This window comes from Platalea leucorodia (assembly GCF_965183815.1).
Source record: "Platalea leucorodia genome assembly, chromosome: 1".
In the NCBI taxonomy this organism is placed as follows: Eukaryota; Metazoa; Chordata; class Aves; order Pelecaniformes; family Threskiornithidae; genus Platalea; species Platalea leucorodia.
The window spans coordinates 121,272,190-121,294,578 of NC_138823.1; the positions used below are offsets into that span (position 1 = coordinate 121,272,190).

Sequence of the window (22,389 nt, forward strand, 5' to 3'; positions counted from 1 at the left end):
GCCACACAGGGTATTAATACAATTTCTTTAATAAAACCTTTTTTTCTTTTTTAATGGGATAAAGATTGTAATTCCCAAACCTTTGACTTCTCACAACAGGACATCATATTTACTCCAAATATCACAACAGAGCTGATTTTTTCTCATTACACTGTAAGGCAAAAGATATACTTTCACCACTTTCATCACCACTGGTTTTCAAAGAAACTAGCTGGCTTAACTTGGCTATCTTGAAATAAAATTTCAATGAGGAAGAGAATGTGGTTTTCCCACAGTGGTAAATAGTTGAATAAATGGCTAATCAACTTACACTGAGGTAGAAACTATCTGTGCCTTTTCTCCACTTGGGTTAGCAATCCAAGAGATTTTAGCTGTTTTATTTAATATGCTTATCTATTTAATGTATTTCTTTAATGATTCTCTTTTTTGCAGAGAAAGCAAAGCCCTACAGAATAGGCAAGGGACTCTGACAGATGTGCAGAAGAGAGGCACTCCTACAGGTAAGAGCCAGCGTGGATGAATGCTTGCACATTTCAAATTCAGAACAAGCGAACCCCTTTCTAACAGCAAGAGGCCATGCCAAGGTGCAGGTTAGGAATCCAGGGGAGAATTTTTTGGGTGACAGCACACAGACCACCCACAGCCACTGGAGATAGGATAATTTATGCCAGATGATTATCTGGTTTGACCATCTCAGAAGCAACCTGGAAATTAAAAATAGGAAGCTAATGTACCATTAGTAGACTTTGTCATAATGAAGAGGGCAAATTTGCTATTATTGCCACTATGGGAAAACACAAAGAACAAGGTGATAAACTGCAGTAAAAAGCATCCATTAGCATCTCAGCTAAATCAAAGCCAATGAAAGCTTCACTGTGCACTAACTTTTCAAGATGAAACCTCTCCTAAGCTTCATAATTTTTAATTTTTTTAGAAACAGTTTCTCATTCTCTTTCATGTTTTTCCCCTAATTAGAAACCAGTGTTCCTAGAAAAAAAACATGTGGAAAAGAGCCATTGGCTTGAAGAGGTAGAGGTCTGGAAAAGTAATTGGCAAATTGCTGCTTGAAATTGTGCAATCTGCGTTTCTGCTTCAAAAGAGAGGGACAAAGGACACTAAACTCCAATGCTACAACCAAGAGAGGTCCAGATGTGCTTAGGGTCTGAAATCTGTGGTAACTCCACATCTGCAACTGGACAATGTAGCTGAAAACACACAGGCTGCATTGAAAGATATCAACATGGGAAAAATAGCTGTCTCAGCTCCCATCCTAAACCTTTAAAATTATACAGTTCCAGTGCCTAACTCTACGTTCTTAACTGAGGAGGTGTTGCATCCCACGTAAGGCCACTACTTCTCAGTCTGTCTTGACATCTGTGGGAGCCTAATATAGTTTCAATAAATAGCTCAGATCTCTTTCTACATCATGCACCCTAATGTGTTGTTCAATTAGATGACTTTTCTGACTCCATGCTACTGCATGAACATCAGAACTTTTTTTAATCATTGTTTGAAGTAATGGGGTCACCAGGGAGCACTACCAGATGCAGCATTTCTGCACTCTCTGCACAGAAGTAACTAGTAAAGCAATTTTGGCACTGGAAAATTGAGAGATTTGCACAGATTAGGAAGGTAAATATCTTACAAGTCTTTATCCTGTGCTGCAGTGCAATGACTTCCTTATTAGCGCACACCTCCAAAAGCTTAATTTATGAAGGTATTTTTGAAGAAAGGGTTTAAGAGTATGAATCCCATCATAGGAATAGCAGTAGGAGTTTTGGTATTAAGTAAATGACTGCAGAAGCAAACCCCTGCTATATACTAGCAAGATCAAATCTATTCTGGTAGGATTTGGAGCTTATTATTAATACTGAGCATGATCCCACCTACCTTTGAGTGGGATTCATCTCACATAACTGTTGACATCCAGAATGAAGATGTCCCATGCATGCTAATAACTGTAGAACCCTTTATAATCACCAGAGAGAAAGAGGGACCTCTCAGCATATTCCATCTAACCTACATTAGATGTTTACACCAAGATAACATTATTCCCTAAAAATGCTTGCTTACTTCCCCTTACCGGATAGACTCTCCATTCTCTTAGTTCAGACATAGGTGTGGAGATTTGCACAGCTATGTTCAGTCTGCTTTGACCTCACACTTACTGCAGAATTTTTCACTTGAGGAAGGGAAAATTGAAAATTATGCTCACTTTTCAAGAAAAAGAAAAGGTGATTGTGTCAATACCCAGGAACACAATTCTGCTCTATCTAAGGTACTGGGGTCAACATGAGAAAAAAACAAAGACAGACAATTAGTTTCTTTGATAGAGGAAGTCCTAAAAGGCAAATGGTCACAGGGGGTGCTTCCCAGTCAGTCTGTGCAGGCCAGTTCACAGAGGGTTAATGCTCTGTGTGCACACAGACTGATGCTAAAGGAAGCCTCAGGGCCTTCGGGGCTGGATTCAGACAAGAGGTGCCAGTGGGACAGCTCTTCCAGCCCACGGTGATGGTTCTTGTCATTGCTGAATTCTGAATCACTGCAAAATGAGGGAATGTCGCTGCTCAGATCTGACTGCCAACACCTAATTTATTCTGCATTATTGAGAAATCTATTTTTATCTTCTGCCCTTCATTAATTCGAAGCAGCAGTCTGCATGTTCAAAAACACTATTGATTGACACTTAATGATACCGTCAATGAAAGTTGAAGGAAAATTTTAAAAGGCGTTCTAAATTATCTCAGAGTCTGATGAAAGTGAGCAATAATTTATTTTCAAGAGTATCTTGTGGTAGACTTTCTGGGCAACAGAGTGTTTGCGTGTCTATGTGTTGTGGGTAAACACAGACCCAGCAAACTGAAAAAAAGCATTGTCTTAGATATTCCATTGTCTTAGATATTCCATTTACAATTGACTAATAATTTCTTTAGACCAGTACTGTATAAACTGATCCTGAATTTTCAAACATCCTGTGTGTTTAGTTTGAAAGCTAGGAGGGCATTTCTAGATCAAATGAAGCTGTTTCTGAGTGAACTTCAAGTTTAACTGGTGAGAGAATTTCAGGTCTCCCAACTACCATGGTAGAAGTAGAGTTCTGATTTCTCACACAAACATTTTATTTTTGCCTTAAAAGCTACATCTTAAAGAAGCTATTAGTTCAAAATTTTCAAAAATCAGTACAAGTTATTTATAATTTAGTGAAGAGTATTAGCATACATGGCTGGTTCCCTAAAACACGAGAGACATCACACTCTGTTCTGCCAAATTGGCACATGAACTCAGGATAGCTTATATCATCCTAAGCAGAATCAGACAGTACTGTTCAGAGGCACTGTACGCAATGCTTTAAGCTGGTGGCCCAGGGGAGAAATGAATTGTTCCTGAATATCTTAGGAAGATCCATTTTCAGAACTGACTTGGGCATTTAAGTTCATTGATTTCAATGAAACTTGATCACTGGAGACAAGATTCATCTCAGCTCATTCTGATCAAATCTAAATTAGGTGCCTTTTCCAATAATCTTCAACCTTCTCCACACTGCAATCCCTAAGACTTTCTTGTGGCAGCCTCACCTGATAAAGCTACTTTTAAACCTTTCAATAATAAGTTTTCTCTTCACTGACACTTTCTGAGATTCTCGGGAAAGTCTACAGGTTTGCTGCTCAAGTTTTGCAGCTGTTTAGGCTCACAGTTCATCACACTGTCCTAGAAAATATGTTTAACATAGGCAGGAAGAAGTGGCAACTAAAAGTGCCTATCTGTCCCCAGGAATTAGAGCTGGAACTTAGATCTTATGCTTGAAGTATACTTTCAGCTTTAACTTAATTTACCCATAGCTAAGATGTGTGAGAACCCCACTCTAAGTGTTTCCCAGTCACAAGTAAGTTTACTGACAACAATCCGCCTTATGGCATTCATGGGAGCGCTATCCTTAATCTTGAAGGAATGCAAGAATTACATATGCATACACATATAATTAATTCATGATATTGATATACACACACATTCCTAACAAAACCAAATTTCAGTAATGTCAGTAGGACAAAATCTTGGAAGGAGCTTAATTTTCCCATGAGCATCAAGCGTATACTGTTTTCCCAAAGGTCACATATACCTGGTGATTTGTCTTAGAGACTGTCTGTGATGCTTCCACATCCTCCTCCTCTTCACTGCCTTCTGAACAGGATTCAAACTCATCATTATAATATTCTTCTGCAATTGCTGGGTCTTCAGGGATCTCTAAAGGCAATTATGAGTTTAAAATATATAGACAGACAATATGCCTGATGTTAAAAAGATAAAATGGATTTTATACCACCCGTGTTATGTCACTAGCAATGCATTCTGTAACTGAAATCAAGGGATAGGTTCTCAGATTAAAATGTTGATATCTGATGACATGATAAGCAGCGCTAAAGCTGTCTCTGGCAAAAGGTCAGATCTTCATCATACGTAAATTAATGACCTCAAAGCTTCTATATTGATTTTGGCCTGAAATCACTGAACCATAGAATAAATCAGGCTGGAAGGGACCTCATGGGATCATCTAGTCAAAGCAGAGTCAGCACTGAACTGAATCCAGCTTTCATGAGCTGAAGTTATGCCCCAGTTCAGTTTTCTCTAACACACATAACCCGTGGTGAATACAACTACTAAGCTGAAATGGAAAATAATATATACCAGGCACATGTTTAAAAGATAAAAGAAATAAAATCTGTATCTTTTTCCAAACTTCCCTGAAGCAAAAGCACAACAAAATAAAAGAAATTGGTGTAAAGTCAAGCTATGCATACTTGGGCGTCATGCTCTCTCAATTTGTTACTATCACAAGTTTTAGTAATAGCAGTGAGTGCAATATTCACATAGCCAATGAGCCTATGAAGTACAATAATTGTTATTAAAACTCAATACATTCATCACAGCATGAAAGACACCCCAACCACTCCGCTCTGGGTGAAATTCTTTAGCATCCCAGGCTCGGTAATTAAGGAGTCAGTAAACGGCTCGAGGCCTGATTGCACCTGCTTCAGCGAGCTGTCCTTTCTCAGCAGAAGCACCTAAGCATATGTTGAATTTTAAGCAGAGGCTGGGCTGTGGTGACTATTTGAATAAAAAGCAGAATCCCCAGGGATTCTGGGAGCCCAGCTTGCCAGCCATCCCATCAGTAGCCCTAAGCATATATGGAGACAAATACTCCAGGAGAGCTACCCCCCATGCTTTGATTGTAGGCAGTCCCTTATTGATTTATCAAGGTAAGTTACACCAAGCCCAGGAACAATATTTTTATGCTAACAGTTTTCGAACAGAAAATGTTTGGTATCCGTCTTTGCCTGGTATTATTACAAGAAATGTTAGTTGAAGACAAAAACAGCTTAATATTCAGCTGTCATAAATCACCATAGTCCTAACTTTAGTTAATGCTGATTTCCACTCTTCCCCCCAATTAAGTCTACCACTTTAAAGAAATATAAACTAACTTATCATAAATATTACACAATTCCAATAATATGCCATTAAAAATGCTTAATAGATTTTTTATTTACTTGCTTCACATGGATAAAAAACCCAAAAGTATTTAAACAAGGGAATACAATTAAAATCCATTAAAAGACATTGGAGTTTGGGCAGGAGGAATAATTCTAATCTTTAAGGCATAAGAAAGAGAACTCAGGAAAAAAGTGAAAATGTATTTACCTGCAGCACTAAGTGGCTGAAGCTCTCATGGTGAGATATTATCTCTACTACCTACTGTCTCCGGAGCATTTTAAAAAATACTTCCTTTTTTATAAACTTGATTTACCTCCAAAATGCTGACACATTTTCACTCAGGTTTCTCTGTTTTAAGATATTCATGGAAGCTGCATAACAGCACCATGCTCCACTGCCACAATTTCTAATCCTTTCTTCTTCTATTTTTCACTTTTCTCAGTTTAAAATAAAAGAGGATCAATACATGGGCTTCCAGGAGAAGAACCTCCCCAACCCAAAAACTTCTTCCTGCAAAATAATTTATTATTGCTTTTAATTGTTTGAGTTCTACGAAGTGCCATTTGTCAGAAAAGCTGAACACTTAATCTAAAAAAAAAAAACCCTTAAACATCATTCCTTTTTAGCCTGGGAAGAACACTACTAAATGAAGATACATCTCCTTTTCCAGACGGAGTGAACATTAATTTTTCTTTCTTGCAGAAAGGCTGTCATTCCTGTGATTAGTATAATTTTATGAGGTTCATCTGCATTCTACCTATGTGTATATCTGCATTCAAGTACATATGAATCAGCCTATTTATTATGCTGTAATGCAAACATTGGACTATGCTAGTGTTTTCTGAGTCGTCTTCTCCTCCCACATTATGTATTTGTTTACTGTTGTACTAAAAACCACAATACTCCCCTTCCCAACCAAACACAGTATCAAAATCAGTCTTTTTACTCATAAAAGTAACTTCAAAATGTCTGCTCTGGCTACAGTAAAGCTCTATAACTTGTGAGTAGCCCATGACCAGCCAAAACTGCTGAAGCCTCTGAACTATGTGACAGGGCTGGCACTGCCTGTATCCCACTTCCATGCCAGCTTTTTAATCCTTGTCAGAATTGCTCACTTTACCATTTGTGAAATTGTTTTGACAGCTGTTCATGTACAGCCAGTTAATCCGAGCTCAGTAATACAATTTTAAATGCTAGTTCAGACACTAGAGATGTTCCAGGGTACACAAGTTTACTGGCCCTGATTCAGAAACTATTCCAAGTGACATTTCTGAAAGAAGACAGCATGTTCAGTGGATGGGAACTTGGGATTTAGCTAATACAAGTCTTTAAAACTTCTTGGTTTTATGACAAGCATCTTCAAAGAAGGCACCTTCAAAACATCAACACATTCATTTAGACTATATGATTGCATGTAACAGTTCCTTGAGTCTTACTAAGTAGAGCCAACTCCCAGTCATCCATATGCATGATGCAGACACACATCTCTGGTTCTCTGCTGAATTAATCTGAGTACAGAACAGCTTATTTACCCAGGATCAGCCGAATTTCAAGAACACATAAGCTGGCTTTAGATACCACAAATCAACGTAGCAACCTGTACCCGTGCTGGCCTAGTAAAATGTAAGTGCAGATAACTTGAGTAAGCTGGTATTTTTAGCTCAGGGCAGGCACTGTCAGGGGAGGTTGGGTCCCATATGCTTCCATTTCCATGTTTGAACTCTACCCTCCAGAATATTTGCTACCTGAGTTTTCCCATGATCCTGGATATTTCACACACACCTCCAATTTCCACTAACCAGGTAGCAAAAGGTTGGTTACTGCCACCATCCCTGAACATTACTGATGCAGTTGCACACCTCAGCAATGCAGCACAGAAGAAAACTCCTTGGTTTATGCTTTCAGAAGAGTAGTTTTAATAAAAATGTTGACCTTTGGGCTAGCTCTGTTTGACTTTTGTTTACACACCTTTGCAGAGCCTAGCATAAACTCCAAGGCCAAGACTTTGACCCTGTCCTTTGTTCTGACATAAAACAGAAATTAAGCCTATTTGTGCCTGGAAGGTACTTGGGTAAAAAAGTGGTGCTAGTGAGGTGAACATAAAGTCTACCATATTGAAAGAAGAATCGAAACTGCTGCTGCAGAACCCAGGGTACCCTGCCTCTTCATTTCAACAGCTGGACGGGGAGAAGAACGGCATCATATTTAAGAAGGTTCTGACACCGTCTGCAGCCCATTGGGCCCCCTTGCTCACACAGCACTCCTGACCTGCCCGAGCACAGCAAGTCCAAATCACCCCCTTCCTTGTATACGACAAAAGTCACCCTGTGCAGCATAGACATGGTAGACAGGGACTTTGCTTTCCTTGCAGACCCTAGTAAAAGAAAGGTGATGGTAACACCCGATATAAAGGTTTCTAATACTGTGCCAGCTGGTAAAAGATGCAACCTGATGGCTGTGACACTGCTGTAATATAGTTGTCCCTCAGATGCCTGTTCTCCCTCTGATACAGCATACTTATATGCTCCATATGGAGCAAAAAGGAAGGTCTCTATGGCTGCTTCTGCCCTCTAATGCCCCCCAATCTGTCAGCTGATTTCTGAAAATACATTACATTTTATCTAGCTATGCATATTGCACTAAGGCCAGTCACGGTACCTTTTATTTGCTTACAAAGCACTTCATTCACAACAAACTCAGCTATTGCTTATGTATTGCTAGGCAGCTTAGGTATAGCATTGAGACACTTGATAGTTGCTATTAGATATTCAAAAGAAAACGAGCTCTGAATAATAACATTCTCTTTAGATTTCTTTCTATATATTACCAAGACGCTAATAGCAGAAGGAATGGTAAAAACCCATTATCTAAAAAAATCATAAAAGCACAGTTATTTCCCAAGAAGACAAGTTATGCAGAAAACAAAGGAATGCGATACTTGTAATATTTTGCTTAAATCCACCAAGAGCTTGTTCCAGGTAGCATGGTAACTTGGCAACAACAACAGTTTTCTCCAAAGAGATGAAAATACTTTGATAAATATCTTTAATTTTCTCTTGCCTTGAAGTCACGCTTACAATTGGTGCATCGACGCAGCATTCTCACATTCCAGTGCATGCAGAACACAATAAGTAAGGCCTCTTTTATTTAAAAAAAAGGAGAAGAAAAAAGAAAACAGAATGGTATAACATATGATCATTTTCACCACTTGTATTCACAGTAACAAAGTCACACTTGGCTCTTAAGGACCATTGTACTTTTTTAATCCCAAGGTTTCACTGCATCTCTGGGAAAAAGCAGGTTTTCTCAGCTGTCACTTTCCCATCTTAAGGAAAAAAGTTGTTACAGTTTCACGTAGCTACGCTCCTTGGCCTGTGGAGTCCTACAGACAGCAAAGTGAGGAGCAAAGCATTAGACTGCTCTGACAAACATGTACTGTCATGAGATATAATGCACTAAGAGTGCATTGTTACAGTTATATGTTACAGTGACATGAACCAACACACTGAAAAGCGGTGCTATATGGCAGCTGTTATGGGCTACCAATATCTCTGCTACCACATGCTGCCAGAGAGCTTGAAAAATTAAGAAGGGGAGCCAGGACATGGACACTTGCACTGCCCACCTTGCAAGGCTTTGTACGTGAGCCTCGCTGGGGACTGAGGCAAGAGCAGAGAAAAGCATTCCTCCGCCTTCTGCTTCTGCATTGCACTGGGCTGCCAGACAGCCCACCGGCAGGACCGCGCCAGTAATGTAGAGGTGCCCCTGGTCCTTTCCTTTCTGTGAAAACTCATCAGCAAACTCCAGTTTGATCCCATCTGAGCAGGCGTTACCTACTGGAGCCAATGCCACAGTAGCCCCCAAGCTGGAGCACCTGGGTGAAAGGAGGGGCTGGGAGACTGGGGTCCATTCAGCCCTAAGAAGGGAAGGTAAAGGGGAAACCTTATTGCTGTCTACAACTATCTGCTCAGAGAATAAAAGGAAGATGGAGCCAGATTCTTCTCAGAGGTGCACGGTAATAGGACAAGAGGCAATGAACACCAGCTAGAACATCATAAATTCCGATTTGACATTAGGAAAAAAAACTTTTACAATGAGAGTGATCGAATACTGGAATAGGGCTTAAAGAAGCTGCGGGAGCTCAATCCTTGGAGGTGTTCAAGACTTGACCAGACACAGCCCTGAGCAACCTGATCTGATCAGACCTGCTTTGAGCAGGGAATTGGACTATAGACTGCCAGAGGTCCCTTCCGACCGAAATTATTTTATGATTCTGTGGTTACACGATGCTCCACAAACAAACTGTTTAGAATTACACCAGATCTATTTGTGTGTATGCACATATTTAACATACACACTCACAAGCTAAGCAGAAACGTGCCTGTTTCTATATGCCCCTGCAATGTGTATACCTTCTCACAAATCACAGGCAAAAGGAGATGGTGAACAGGGCTGGCCAGGACTCTTCAGAACAGTGCATCAGCTATCACAGAGGGAGAAACCAGAAAGGGATTTCTCTCTTCAAGGGAGAAAACAGAAAGTTGAAGCATTGTCACTAGGAGAGAGGTTTGAAACATAGAGATATGTTTCCCTGAGCTACATAATGCTGAATGAGAAATTCTACCGCAAAGGAGAGCAAGGGCTCTGCGCCCTTCTGCAGTTCAGGTCAATACTCATATGATTAGAAAAAATAAGATAACTCCATTATTATAATTTAAGCTCACTCATATTGTTTGGTTTGTTTTTTTTTTTTTTCCCAATGCAAGACAAAAAAACTTCAACCTCACAAGTTTTCATCAAAGAGAATCGCCATCCTTTGGTCAGCTGCAGATGAGATATGCATTATTAAGCTCTGAAGCTTCATTGTTCAGAAAGTCAGTGGAAGCTTTTGTCTGGCTCTTCTAAATTAGGCTGAAAAAGACTCTCAGGAAACGTGTTGTTTAAGAAATGAACTAAGGGATGTAACAGGACTTTTGTGCCCATGAAAGTCTTGTATGATCCTTTTGGCTAAGCACAAAAGGACTATGAAGTCATTAAAAGAATTACCTTCTGATGTGGGCGTGTACAGCACAGACGTAAAGGAAAATAGGTTGCTTTAAATGAGAACTAGAAATACAACCAAAGTTAAACATTAATATTTTATAATTCTCCTTTTAGCATTTTAAAAAGGAAAAAAGCTTCAATTCACTTGTGGGCTTCACTGAGTGATGATTTACCTATTGTGAAATGTCTAGGAAAAACAGAGATAAAGAGGATGTAGATCAGAGTAGCCTTATGGGGATCTTCTACTACCTGATGTTAGAGATGAAGTAGTTAGTTCAAAATGTTTTTCCAAGGAAAAATTACTTTTTCTTTTTAAACCCAAATGAAATTTCCAAGAAAAATGTTTTATTTGAAGGACATATAGTTCTTTTCCCCAAACCTTCCACCTCCCAGTATTTTATCAGTATGTACACAAGCAAAGCATGAGAGGAAAAAAGGAATTGCTAAAAGGACTTGTTAAGAAAAATGAACATCAAGAAAGAACACTTTCACCACATTTTTTCCCCTAATTTTCTGAGTGTTTTGGTTTTTTTTTTCCTTCTGATTTTCTAATTGTCGTGTATACAGAAATAGGAGCTCTGGTAGGCAGTGACAATGAAGATGATGCCATGTTGCCTTTCAAGCACAGTTTAAAGTTCAGCAAACCTAAAAATTTTCCAAATATTCAGAAATCCTTTTAGTACTGATGGATAAATGAAGAGAAAGAACAATATAGCAATGTAGTCAATAACAGGGAGCACTTAGTGAGTCTTGGAAGCCATTTCCTTTATGCACAAAGAGTCCCTATTATTGTAAAGGTTGCCCTATTATTTGCACAGTTTCCAGCAGGAACAGAGCAAAAGCTGTAAATTAAAGGAAAAATGACCATGAAGCTACCTTACGACATCAATTTAAAACTACCTTAGTCCTTGAGTTATTTTAAACTTTTTTGATCAGTCAAAGCATACTTTCAAATAAAAACTCATTTTTCCTGCTGAATCTGGGAGAGATGGCCTGATACTTTCTCTTTCAATCTGATGACAGCATTGGGAAGGAAAGAGTCCATGGGTTAATACAAAAAGCTGCCCCTCAAGACAGTCACTTCCTTCTCCCTGAGATTCAGTTCAAGAATGCCATTTTTAAGACATAAATTGGCCATGTTTTCACAACCAGAACTTACTGAAGGAGCAGAAAACAAATGGGAACAGTTCAGATCCAAACTTGGTGTAAGCAGCTGTGCGCATGAGAGTCTGGATGTAGCAAAGATGTAAAATACATTTCATTTGGATATAAGCTGTAATATAAGTTATATGTTGGACAAATACAAAACCAAGTAAATTATTGCAACCAAACAAATCTAGGAAAAAAGTATTGAGACCTTAAACACCTAGGTGAAATTAACTTGTGAAAGTCAACGTATTTGCTAGATCGCAGGGGCACACTTTGCTCCGGGAAGCAGATAAAATACCAGGAGAATGTAAACCAAGCTTTTTCATTGCTGTCACCTTCTCATTCCCTCCAGCTAGTTGTCTGACAGTCACATGCACTGAAAGGTGAACTGGTAGAAACTGCAAACTAATTCAGTGTTTACAGCTACTTCCTGAGCAAATTCGCCCTCGCTTGGAATTGGCTCCAGCTTCTTATGTCAACATATCATTTGGCCCAGCCCCCCAGAAATGCTGTTTAGTTTGATAAGTGAGTGAGAAAGCTGCGACTGGGGGGTGGACTGGGATTCCTTACTGAGTGTTTTTCAACACCATCCTGTTCACAGATGCTTTGTTTGCAAGTAAATGCCTGGTGCGTCGTTATTTACATCAGGTTAATCTTGAGTCTAAAGTGCAGTGTAAAGTTATATTGCCCCGTAAGTAGAACAATCTGGAATAAAAACTAGTATCTTTCTAAGGAGGATTTAAAACACTGAAATTATCTGAAAATATCTTCTATAGAATAGTATATAGTATTTTTTGTACATATACAGTCTCTGTGCATTTGCTTCTAATTGCTCCCTAAATTCAAGCAGTTTTGTAAATGTTTTTCAACATAATGCTTTGGAAGGAGTGAAGGGACTTCTCATGTAGGTTTTAAAAAGACTTGACGAGAATAATTTTAACTGTAGTCATTGACGAAGGCGAATTTTGAGGTAGGCTCTATTTATCAATGCCAAACTAAATCAGTATGAAAAATAGATCAGAAAAAAGTAGGAGCTGTAGAGTAACATAATTTGCTCTTTTCCCCATACTTTCAAAGTGTTTGGGATTTTCAAATAACTGCTGTGTAAACACTTCATTCTGCAAGCTGCCCTCTGGGAAGCTGTAAGAGCAAGATTTCTTGTAACAAGCAAGCTGTGAATTTTTGTGAAGCTATGGAAAGTTTTAAGTAGCTAGGCATACCGAACAGTACAGAGCTTTGGAAAAGGTTTCCTGTGGAGGTTATGAGTAGAGTTCAATTCCTGATGGCCCTCAAATAAGCTAAAACATTCGAGTAAAAAATTGACGATAATGTACAATGCATAGAAACCTATACATAGAGGTTTCTAAATTACCATAAACACTAGACTGCTAAAAGTCATAAAATTCACAAGAATATCTATCTCTCTAATTCTATGGCTGCCCTCATGGAAGAAGGGTTTAAATGAGGAGCTATAACCAAAGCAAGAAAACAGCTCTCCAAAGGCAATACTTCTAGGGAAGAATTGCTTAAACTAGAAGAATAACACTTCAGTCAATTAAAAAAAAAAAAAACACACAAAATAAAACAAAACAAAACAAAACAAAACCCAAGCATTGATTAATTTTCTTCTTTGTGGCTAAAACTTGCAAACTTTGTTAAACCTTGCTTTTGCTAGAATAAATCAAATTTACTATTCCTTTAATTGAATCTGGGACAAGGTGGGATCTCAGTGTGAAACCGAGCAATGAAAACACGAGACAGATGAGCAGGTCAGAGGGGTACACTCCTAGCGTGCCTCCGCCTTCAAACCCTGCGAGACTCTCAAGAGTTTTGTCACCCCATGTGCCAAGGACAACTGAAGGACTGGTAACTGTAAATACCAGAACTAAACAGGCAAGTTTCTCTCAGCAAGCATCCCATGGTATCGCTGCAGCAAGTAGCAAGTCAGGGAATATGCCTTATGATCCTGGAAGCAGGGCAGCCATATGAAAGAGAAGACCAATGGGTAACCCACAGTAGAAGTCACTGAAACATCTTCTTAATAGAGACAAGTCTTTCTGGTTACAAAGGATACTATAACAATCATAATGCAGAAAGCTGCTTAATGGCATTTATTATAAACATTATTCTGTTCTATTTTGAATTGCCAGACTGAAAAACAAAATAAGACATGATTTTCCTAAAAGCCTTCGAGCAATATGATTGTCTGCATGTTCACATTTTGGAGCGTTACTCAGTTACCCAATCAGTATACATAAGTACTGTTTTACAGGCACTAAAAAAAATGTGCATGTGCAGAGATGCTTAAAGATGTGCTCAGAAATATTACAGGCTTTTAACCTTCCAAGATTTAAAAATGTACCTTGAAAATCCTTCAACAAAGCTTGTAAAAATAACAGAGTAGGAAAAAATGCACAATATTTTATGAGTGAACATTTCCTATTTGAGAGTCAACTGAATTTTGCCCACTTGAAATTCAAAGCAGTATATCCATAACTTACAATTAGCAATGGAAATATAGAAATAATGTATACAATTACTGTAATGTATTTAGCTGTTTTGGAATTGTAATGAAATCAGGGGTTTGCCAGATGTAATGTATTGCAACATAGTAAGCTAAGGAATTTAACATGTTATAATCCTTGCAGTATACAGAAATAAAAAAGAATATAATACAGATCAGAGAGATCATATAATATGTCCCTTTAATTTATATGCCCTTAATTTTTTTACGTTCTTTTTCTGTACAAAGAATTTAAATACCACAAGTAGTTAGCTTAAGCTATTTTGCTCCTTTAACTTGACCCTTTCCCACACACAAACGTGTCTATCAAGTGCAGAGTAGTAGTTTATGCAGACCTGGAGCTCTTACAGAAATGGAGGTGAATGCAGGTGAAGTCCCAGCTAGTAACGTACTGGCAATCCAAAAACGCGAGATACGATCTTTTATTGGTGGCCCTTACGTCCAGTGCTGTTTTGCTGCATTGTCTTTTTCATCCCACGCACTTAAGTGCTGCAATGAGGACAAGCCCTTAGAAATATGGATGCATTTGCGTATGTAATTTCTTGAATGCTTTAAAAAAAATTAATGTTCCCCACTCTCGTTTACCATGTCTCATCAGCTGTGAAATTGATAGGAATATAAAGTGGAACTTCTAGCCACGAATGCCAGTGCATGGCTTTAAGTTTTCATGCCTGTTAGACTGTAGCTTGTTGAATTTAATGCTCCTTATGGCTCCTCTAAAAAGTATGGGGGTTTGGTAATGGAGATAGCTTTCAACCCAGTATCTTTCAACTGTAAAAACTGATCCAAATCAGAAGGACCAAAGATGATGGTAAGGAAATGGTAGTTTTTGTTGCATCTGTAATTGCACCGAGTTATCTGGAAGCACGTTTAGATACAGTTTATGATTTTGTAGCCAATTTCAAGGCAAGTTCTACTGTAGAAATTGAATCAGAAACCTTGAACATCTAGCTATTACAGTTGTATAACGGGATTATGCCTTGCTCTTCATGCTGTTTTCAACTGCAAGGACTGAGCTTCTCTACTTAGAGGATTTTCTATGTAGTAAACTAAGAACCTTTAGATATTCCACACTAATTTCCCACATGGATAAGTACAATGCATGCTCTGATAAAGATTTCTCTCGATTCATTACAAGTAAGTCTCCATAACTAGTGTTTCTTATTTATTAAATACCTCTGCAAACTTTGAGCCAGTCAAGAGGTATCAAGTTGTATGCAGAGTTGAGAGGAATTATGCTGTAAAATCCGGCTTCCTTAGAAGACACTGTAACCAAAGCAAAAGGACCTGCACTCAAATAATTAATGTAATGTAGTGACAGAGCTGCAATTTTCCATCCTGCCTAGCCCAGTGTGTGGTAGCCCACACAGAAAAGCCACAGTGGTCTACCAGTACTACAAAATCCATGGAAAAGATGACCCTCAACATCTGAAACTTCTCTCAATGTCCAGTTCTCTGGCAGACGGACATCTGCTCTTCTGATTACTTTTTTGTATAATCAGAAAAGTAGACTATGAGCTCAATAAAGTTAATCAGTAGATGAAGATTAACTATATCGCTATACTAGAAAGTAATGCATTACTCACATGATGGTTCCAGTAGCTCTTTAGAAGGAGGCTTCATCAGAAGGAACACTAAATATCTAATGAACCTGCTGAGCTGGAACAGTCTCATTCTAGCTGGCATAGGAAGGCACTGACCATATTCAGGCATAACAACAAGGCTGGGTGTATCTCATAGATACTTTTAGTTTTTGGACGATAATTTTTGCTCATGTTTTACAAAATAAATAATTTTATTCCAGCTGCAGCCAATATCATTCACGGAAATAAGCAGTTAAATATGGACAAATTTTTTTTACAGCTTTTTTTTTTTAATAGATAAACTGACCTCTAGTTTCCAGCACTACAATATAATTTGCCTCGCCATTATTTTCACAAAACCACTAATGAAAGCTAAGTATGTGCACTGATTATACAGTGATCTCCAGAAAATGTACATTGGCATACCTATCCTAGTCCAAATGGAGATAACTTCTATAAAGAAATGGGTCAAGAGACAGGTGGCTGGGGGAAGTCATGTTAACCAATTCATTGCAAGGTGGCTTTTCTTTCTGATGATAAGCAGAGAGGATGAATGACTTATTTCCTAGGTAAGTACCAGCAAAAAAAGGAAATATAGGTACAGGTTTATCCTGACATGTTTTGCATTGCCCATTCCTGCTTCGTTGCCGTGATTTACAAAGTATACTTTTTAATATTCAGAAATAATTAATCAATAAAATGAGCTGGAGAAATGTAGTAGAAAAGAAAAAATCCAAATCAAAATACAAAGGGAATTTAGTTATTAACCATTAGCAATTTTACACTATTACTTGAAACTAAATGAAGTGTAAAGATACACATATATATTTTCAACACACAAATATTTGTATTTAACGCTGACAGTGGCTCAGTGTCTCGGAGTACAATCTCAGTACGAAACTTACTTCAGCTCTTTTATCTCTTGCTTGTACTTGGAGAAACTGGAGATGGAAAAGACATGAAGTTATCTATAGTAAAGCAAAACTGTTCCCAGTAGTACCATATATTTTTAACTGGTCTATCCACCCTAGTTTTAAATTGTTTGATGACAGTTACCTAAATTCCTGGACACATAAGATGGAGACCTCAACATTTTTCAATGAATATTAAAGACAACTATAAAATATCTTTCCATAAATATTTCATTATCAAAATATAATTTCTTTTAAGTTTTGTTTCCAATTAACAAATCTAAAAAATTTAATGCAGTTTAAAATTATTACATAAAGTAGTTGCAAATGAGTAAAGCCATTTTTTCATTGGTTTATATTTACAAAGGTTTATGTTTCCAAGGAATGCGTTAGTGCTCTAATTAGCTGAAACAATACAGTAAGAGTATATGCCGTTCTAATGATACACTCAACATATCACTTCAGCCATTTACTTAATACGGTTAATAATCATTATAAAAGTAATTTTTCTAGCTGACTCTTTCTTAGCAACTCTGTTGCCTGTCTTTTTACAAATAAAGAGAACATTTTTTACTCCAGATTGTATGAGTAAAGATGCAAAACTGTTAAGAAACTTATTATAGTATCTTAAGAGAAATAGAAATTTAAGGCACATTTTCAAACCTTCACTACTGCAAGGAATGTTACCTACCCACCGGCCACGACTCTTTGAAGATCTGCAGTGTGGAGAGAAGTAGTAGCCAAACCAGAAGAATCCTTTGCTCTAGCATGCATGCAAAATGCAACCAAATCAAGGAACTGGAGAGACAAAGTCCCAGAACCTGAAGATTTACATAGCTATTCCTTAATAACCCAGTGTGCCTGCCTACTTATCCTGCTGGCACTGCATGCCAAGAGGATGTCCCATGCTTGTGTAGTTATGAGTTCTTCTAAGCATATAGGCTGATGTTTTAGGAAAGGACACTTGATTTCCCTGCAAGGTCAGCCAGCATTGCAGAGCAGCTCTTCAAACGATTCCCATCGCGGCAAGCGTGCTGACCACACAGAGGGCGGGAAGGGCGCAGAAGAAACACGCTGCTGGGTAACTGAGAGCAGCGCTGCACAGCCAGCCGGGGAGAGGTCTGCTCTGCTGGAGTTAGTATGCACAGCGCTGCTTTCCAGAAGCTAAGCGGGAGTGCATCACCAATACAAAGCAGGACCAGGGTATTATAACAACATACACTGGGTGACCCTGAGAACTAGAATAATGGAAACGGAGAAAATTCAAAGAACAGAGTCATGAGTTTAAGCATTAAAATAGAGGTATTGCACAGAAGTATATTACTGCTACCTATAAAAACATGAGGAGAATAAGCAAAGGAAGAAAGAGAACTACTTAAGCTGCAAGGCAATAAGGCAATGCATCTTGAAAGTGTTGGCATGAAACAGCCAGAACTAAAAAAGGTTCACAAGCACTGCAATATTTTGGCCCAGAAACGACTTTCTATGCAGAGAAGCAGGGGGAACATTCCAGAGTGTATAAAACAGGTCAAATTCTTTAGAAAAGGGCCAGTGTGAGTAGATGCCTATGGTAGCCACAGTCTGGACTTGGTGGTCAAATTGAAGCTTGTACTCTGCATGGAACAGAAGCAAATGGTTGGAAAGTGGTGGGATTGGGGGACAGCACTTTCTCTCTAGCAGAGCACCAACAGGAGGCAAGATAATGGCTCTGGAATATGTGTGCTTAATGCACAGCTTACTCTCTTGGCTCATTAAAACAAAAACAGCATAACTTGCTATTCACATAATTTTTCACTGCTGCCCACTCCCAGGTTAAAACTGGATCCCTTTCTTCTTGAGCTTAAGTAACACAAGCAGAGATTATTTTCAAAGTTATTTCTGTCCACAAAAGCTCATGTTTCTTTGATCTCTCCCCCTCCCCAAGTTCTTCATTTTCTGCTGAGGCATGGAAGATGCTGCAGAACATGTGCCCAGAATCCCAGAAGCAAACAGGGAGAAAGGCAACAGCATGCCAAGGTCTATCAGCCATCACAAGCTGGTCTGGCTTAGCAAGTGACATCTAAAGAGTCAGATTTAAAAACCACCCTCTCAATCAGTCCCACAGAACTCAGAAGCGTTCCCAGTCTCTATGAGAAAAGAATAAATCTGTGTAGTATAGCTGAAGTATAGCACAGTAAGGAACACGATGTTGAAGAACTAACTGAATTTTATCGTTAAAAAATAGTATTTACATTGCCTGCAGCATTTCTCTGTAAGAATAAGAATCAGATTACTCCTTTAAGTTTCTGAAGAACTTGTACCAACTGTCCACAATCTGGATGAACATTTTCTGTAACAGACTGAGTTCATCTCAACATCAAAAGCACAGGGTCCACTCAGATCTCTTTCATACTCCAAAAATATAAAACCTGCCTGAAGACTAACAAATTGGTCAGCAATTTTTTATTTCAGACAACTCTTTTAAATGTTCCTCAAGTGCACAGGGGTGCTAATTAGAATGAAAAATGTTCAGAAGATCATTGCGGACTACATAAAACAAACATGGAGAGAAGCTTAACCTTCTCAGGGAAGTCTACAGCATTTAAGTGGTTTTGACATTGCTGAAACTCATCCACCGTGAAGTCCAAAACCCCAAACTGTCATAATGATTTTCGTTTATCTAACTACACCGCCTTGTTTTTCCCAACTTTCAGTAAATGTAGCTACCACAGCTAAAACTGGATCAAAATGCCATGGTTTTTAAATCTACTAACTAAAGCTAAACCTTGAGCTTTGTATTTGACGCCTTCCCCAATGACATACAACTGTGTTTCATAATGCTTTAGATAATTTTCAGTGAAAGCAGAGTGTAAGGTGTTTTATTCTCTATGCCTCTCCAACCCTTTAAGAGCCTGGTCTTTCAGTCCTTCAAGCCCTCCTCTTCTCTTCTGTTCATGCTGCAAATTTTTTTTAAGGACTGCAGGATATGAGCCAAAGATAGTTTGAACTTTCCTCCCTATCTATTAGGATTGGGGTACTATCCCTAGCTGTTCCCCACTGGCTTTTCCCATTCCTGAGAGGATTTTTTAGGTCTGCCCTGAAGTAACTCTGCTGCTGAGCCTCCCTGGCTTTCATGAACAGACTCTATCATCTCCTGCCTTTCTCCTCTTCCTCAACTGTTTTCAGTTAGGGAGCTTGTTAGCATGGTATTTGTAGTCTAACTTCTGCTAACCTAGTATGGTTTAGCAAGATTTATTAACATGTAAGACAACTTTATAAAACTATTTTATAGCCTTGTTTCTAGTCATCTTGGTTTTTCTGTTGTATAGCCCATTGATCCAGAACCAAATTCTATTGAAAAATCAATAGCTGGAACTGTTTCTACATTTTCAAATACGAAGGTGCCATTAATAACTTAATAATTAGACATGTAGGACATGCATGATTGCACTGAAATGTTTAAAGAAAAGAAGAGTATGAATACTGAATAGAGTAAGTAACAGCTTTGACATCAGCTTCAAGAATAACAAGGTATTCACAAAGTGAAGAAGAGAAACCATGTGATTTCTCTTGCCTATCCATAACTCCTTTTTCTCATGAACCACCACTTCAATGTCAGAGACTCTGGCAAAAGCAATTAAACATGCATTCAGCTTTGTACAATGCATTGACCCAACTTTTACATCACAGATATAAATGCATCTAATTTCTGTCATTATAGTTTAACAGCTTAATGACCTCTAAAGGCAGAAACATCAGTTTCTTTCCTTTCAATGCATGTTGTTCTGTTTCTATTTAGGTATCTTTGTCTGCTTCCCCCGGTACATCTCCCACCCACATTTACTGCTGTCTCTTGGTTCTTCATTTGCAAGCTTCCCCACCCTATCCCTAGGATGTATTTCTAGCAGCTGGCTTCTCTCCTACACAGGTCATCCCTCCTTACACTGTGAAATAGCAAGCCAACCATGTAGACATAAATGAGGCTATATTGAAAGAAAAAAAACATTTGCTATTAAAAAAACCCACCTCCACCACAAACAAACTGATTTTGTTGCCTTCAGTTCAGTGGTGTATACCTTCACAGACGTACATAAACCAACACTAAAAGGCAGAGCTATTGGAGAAAAGTAGTTTTCATACTTAAAAGTATATTAATGCATACTTGCAAGATTCTAAACCGATTAAAAATCTTACACCACAATAGTGCTTACGCAATGATTCTTAAATATTTAAGAGTATGACACTATTACAGAACATTGTAGAAACAAAACATATAAATGTGCTCTTAAAAATATTTTCCTCATTGTCATGGTTTAACCCCATTTGGCAACTAAGCACCACAGAGCTGCTCGCTCACCCTCCCCCCCCAGTGGGATGGGGGAGAGAATCAGGGGGAAAAAAAAAAGTAAAACCCATGGGTTGAGATAAAGACAGTTTAACAGGACAGCAGAGGAAGAGAAAAGATTAATAACAATAATAATAATAATAGAATATACAAAACAAGTGATGCACAGTGCAATTGCTCACTACCCGCTGCCCGTCTCCGAGCAGCGATCGCTGTCCCCTGGCCAGCTCCCCCCAGTTTATATACTGGGCATGACATCATATGGTATGGCATAGCCCTTTGGCCAGTTTGGGTGAGCTGCCCTGGCTGTGCCCCCTCGCAGCTTCTTATGCACCTGGCAGAGCATGGGAAGCTGAAAAGTCCTTGAGTTAGTGTAAGTGCCGCTCAGCAACAGCTAAAACATCAGTGTGTTGTCAACATTATTCTCATACTAAATCCAAAACACAGCACTATGCCAGCTACCAGGAAGAAAATTAACTCTATCCCAGCTGAAACCAGGACACTCATTAAGCACAACATTTCCACAGTCTGACTTTTTTTTAAAAGCTTGACTATTTTTTCATCTATCTACACAAAAGTACATGTTATATAGTACTTCATACCCTCTAGACAGTAGCTAAGTATTTAAGGACAGTATAGATAAGCACAGTTTAAAGAGTTTCCATCTGCTTCTCTCATTGTTATAGATAAAGAAAACAGCAGCAATTTGTACCAAAGGTGCAAACGCTCTGAATTCTTGTACTCATTTTCACACTGGAGGGATAATTTAGGAAATGCTTTTCTAACACCGGTCATTTCGTATGTGCTAAGTTAAAGCTATTTCCTTCTAACTCAGCATCTCAGTTGGAAAAGGTGCATTCACCTCTGTCGCTGCTCACAGGTCACTCAAACTCTGGGAACACAGACCTCCGGCCACATAACTTTGCTGTACATCCGCTGTGCATACATCCACCTAGATTATTTTCCTTCTCTTTGTAATTTTTTGACGACTTTACAAATCTGTCCACTTTTTACCCTGCAGTTTCCCCACCATAAATTAACTACAAGGGACAAAATCAAATCTTGCTTTATTTATAGGAAGTTTCATTTCAACATCAAATTTTGAGTTCTTACCATGGTCTGTAAGTTCAGACATGCAGAGTTGACTTGATGTCTCATTTCCACTTGGTTCATCATGTCCTATGGACACATAGTTGCATGTAATGACTGGCTGAGAATGAATTAGGGGTTTTGAAGTCTGCTCATCAGATTCCTTAGTCGAACAAAGCAGCATGGAGAAACAGGTACAGTTAGAGCATTCAGGAGGCTTACAATACAATGGTTGCCCTGATCTACACAACTGCTAGGACTTGTATTAGGCAAACA

At 38.6% G+C, this 22,389-nt stretch overlaps 1 protein-coding gene across 1 annotated transcript in view; it reads right to left on the reverse strand.

The window, feature by feature from the left end:
• NEK11 (NIMA related kinase 11) overlaps positions 1-22,389 on the reverse strand; it is a gene marked incomplete at both ends in the record, with an annotated part of 94,802 nt that overhangs the window by 24,443 nt on the left and 47,970 nt on the right. Inside the window, 2 exons of the mRNA XM_082309479.1 lie at positions 4,118-4,242; positions 22,138-22,276. Coding sequence (XP_082165605.1) covers positions 4,118-4,242; positions 22,138-22,276 — 264 coding nt within the window. The remainder of the gene's footprint in view (positions 1-4,117; positions 4,243-22,137; positions 22,277-22,389) is intronic.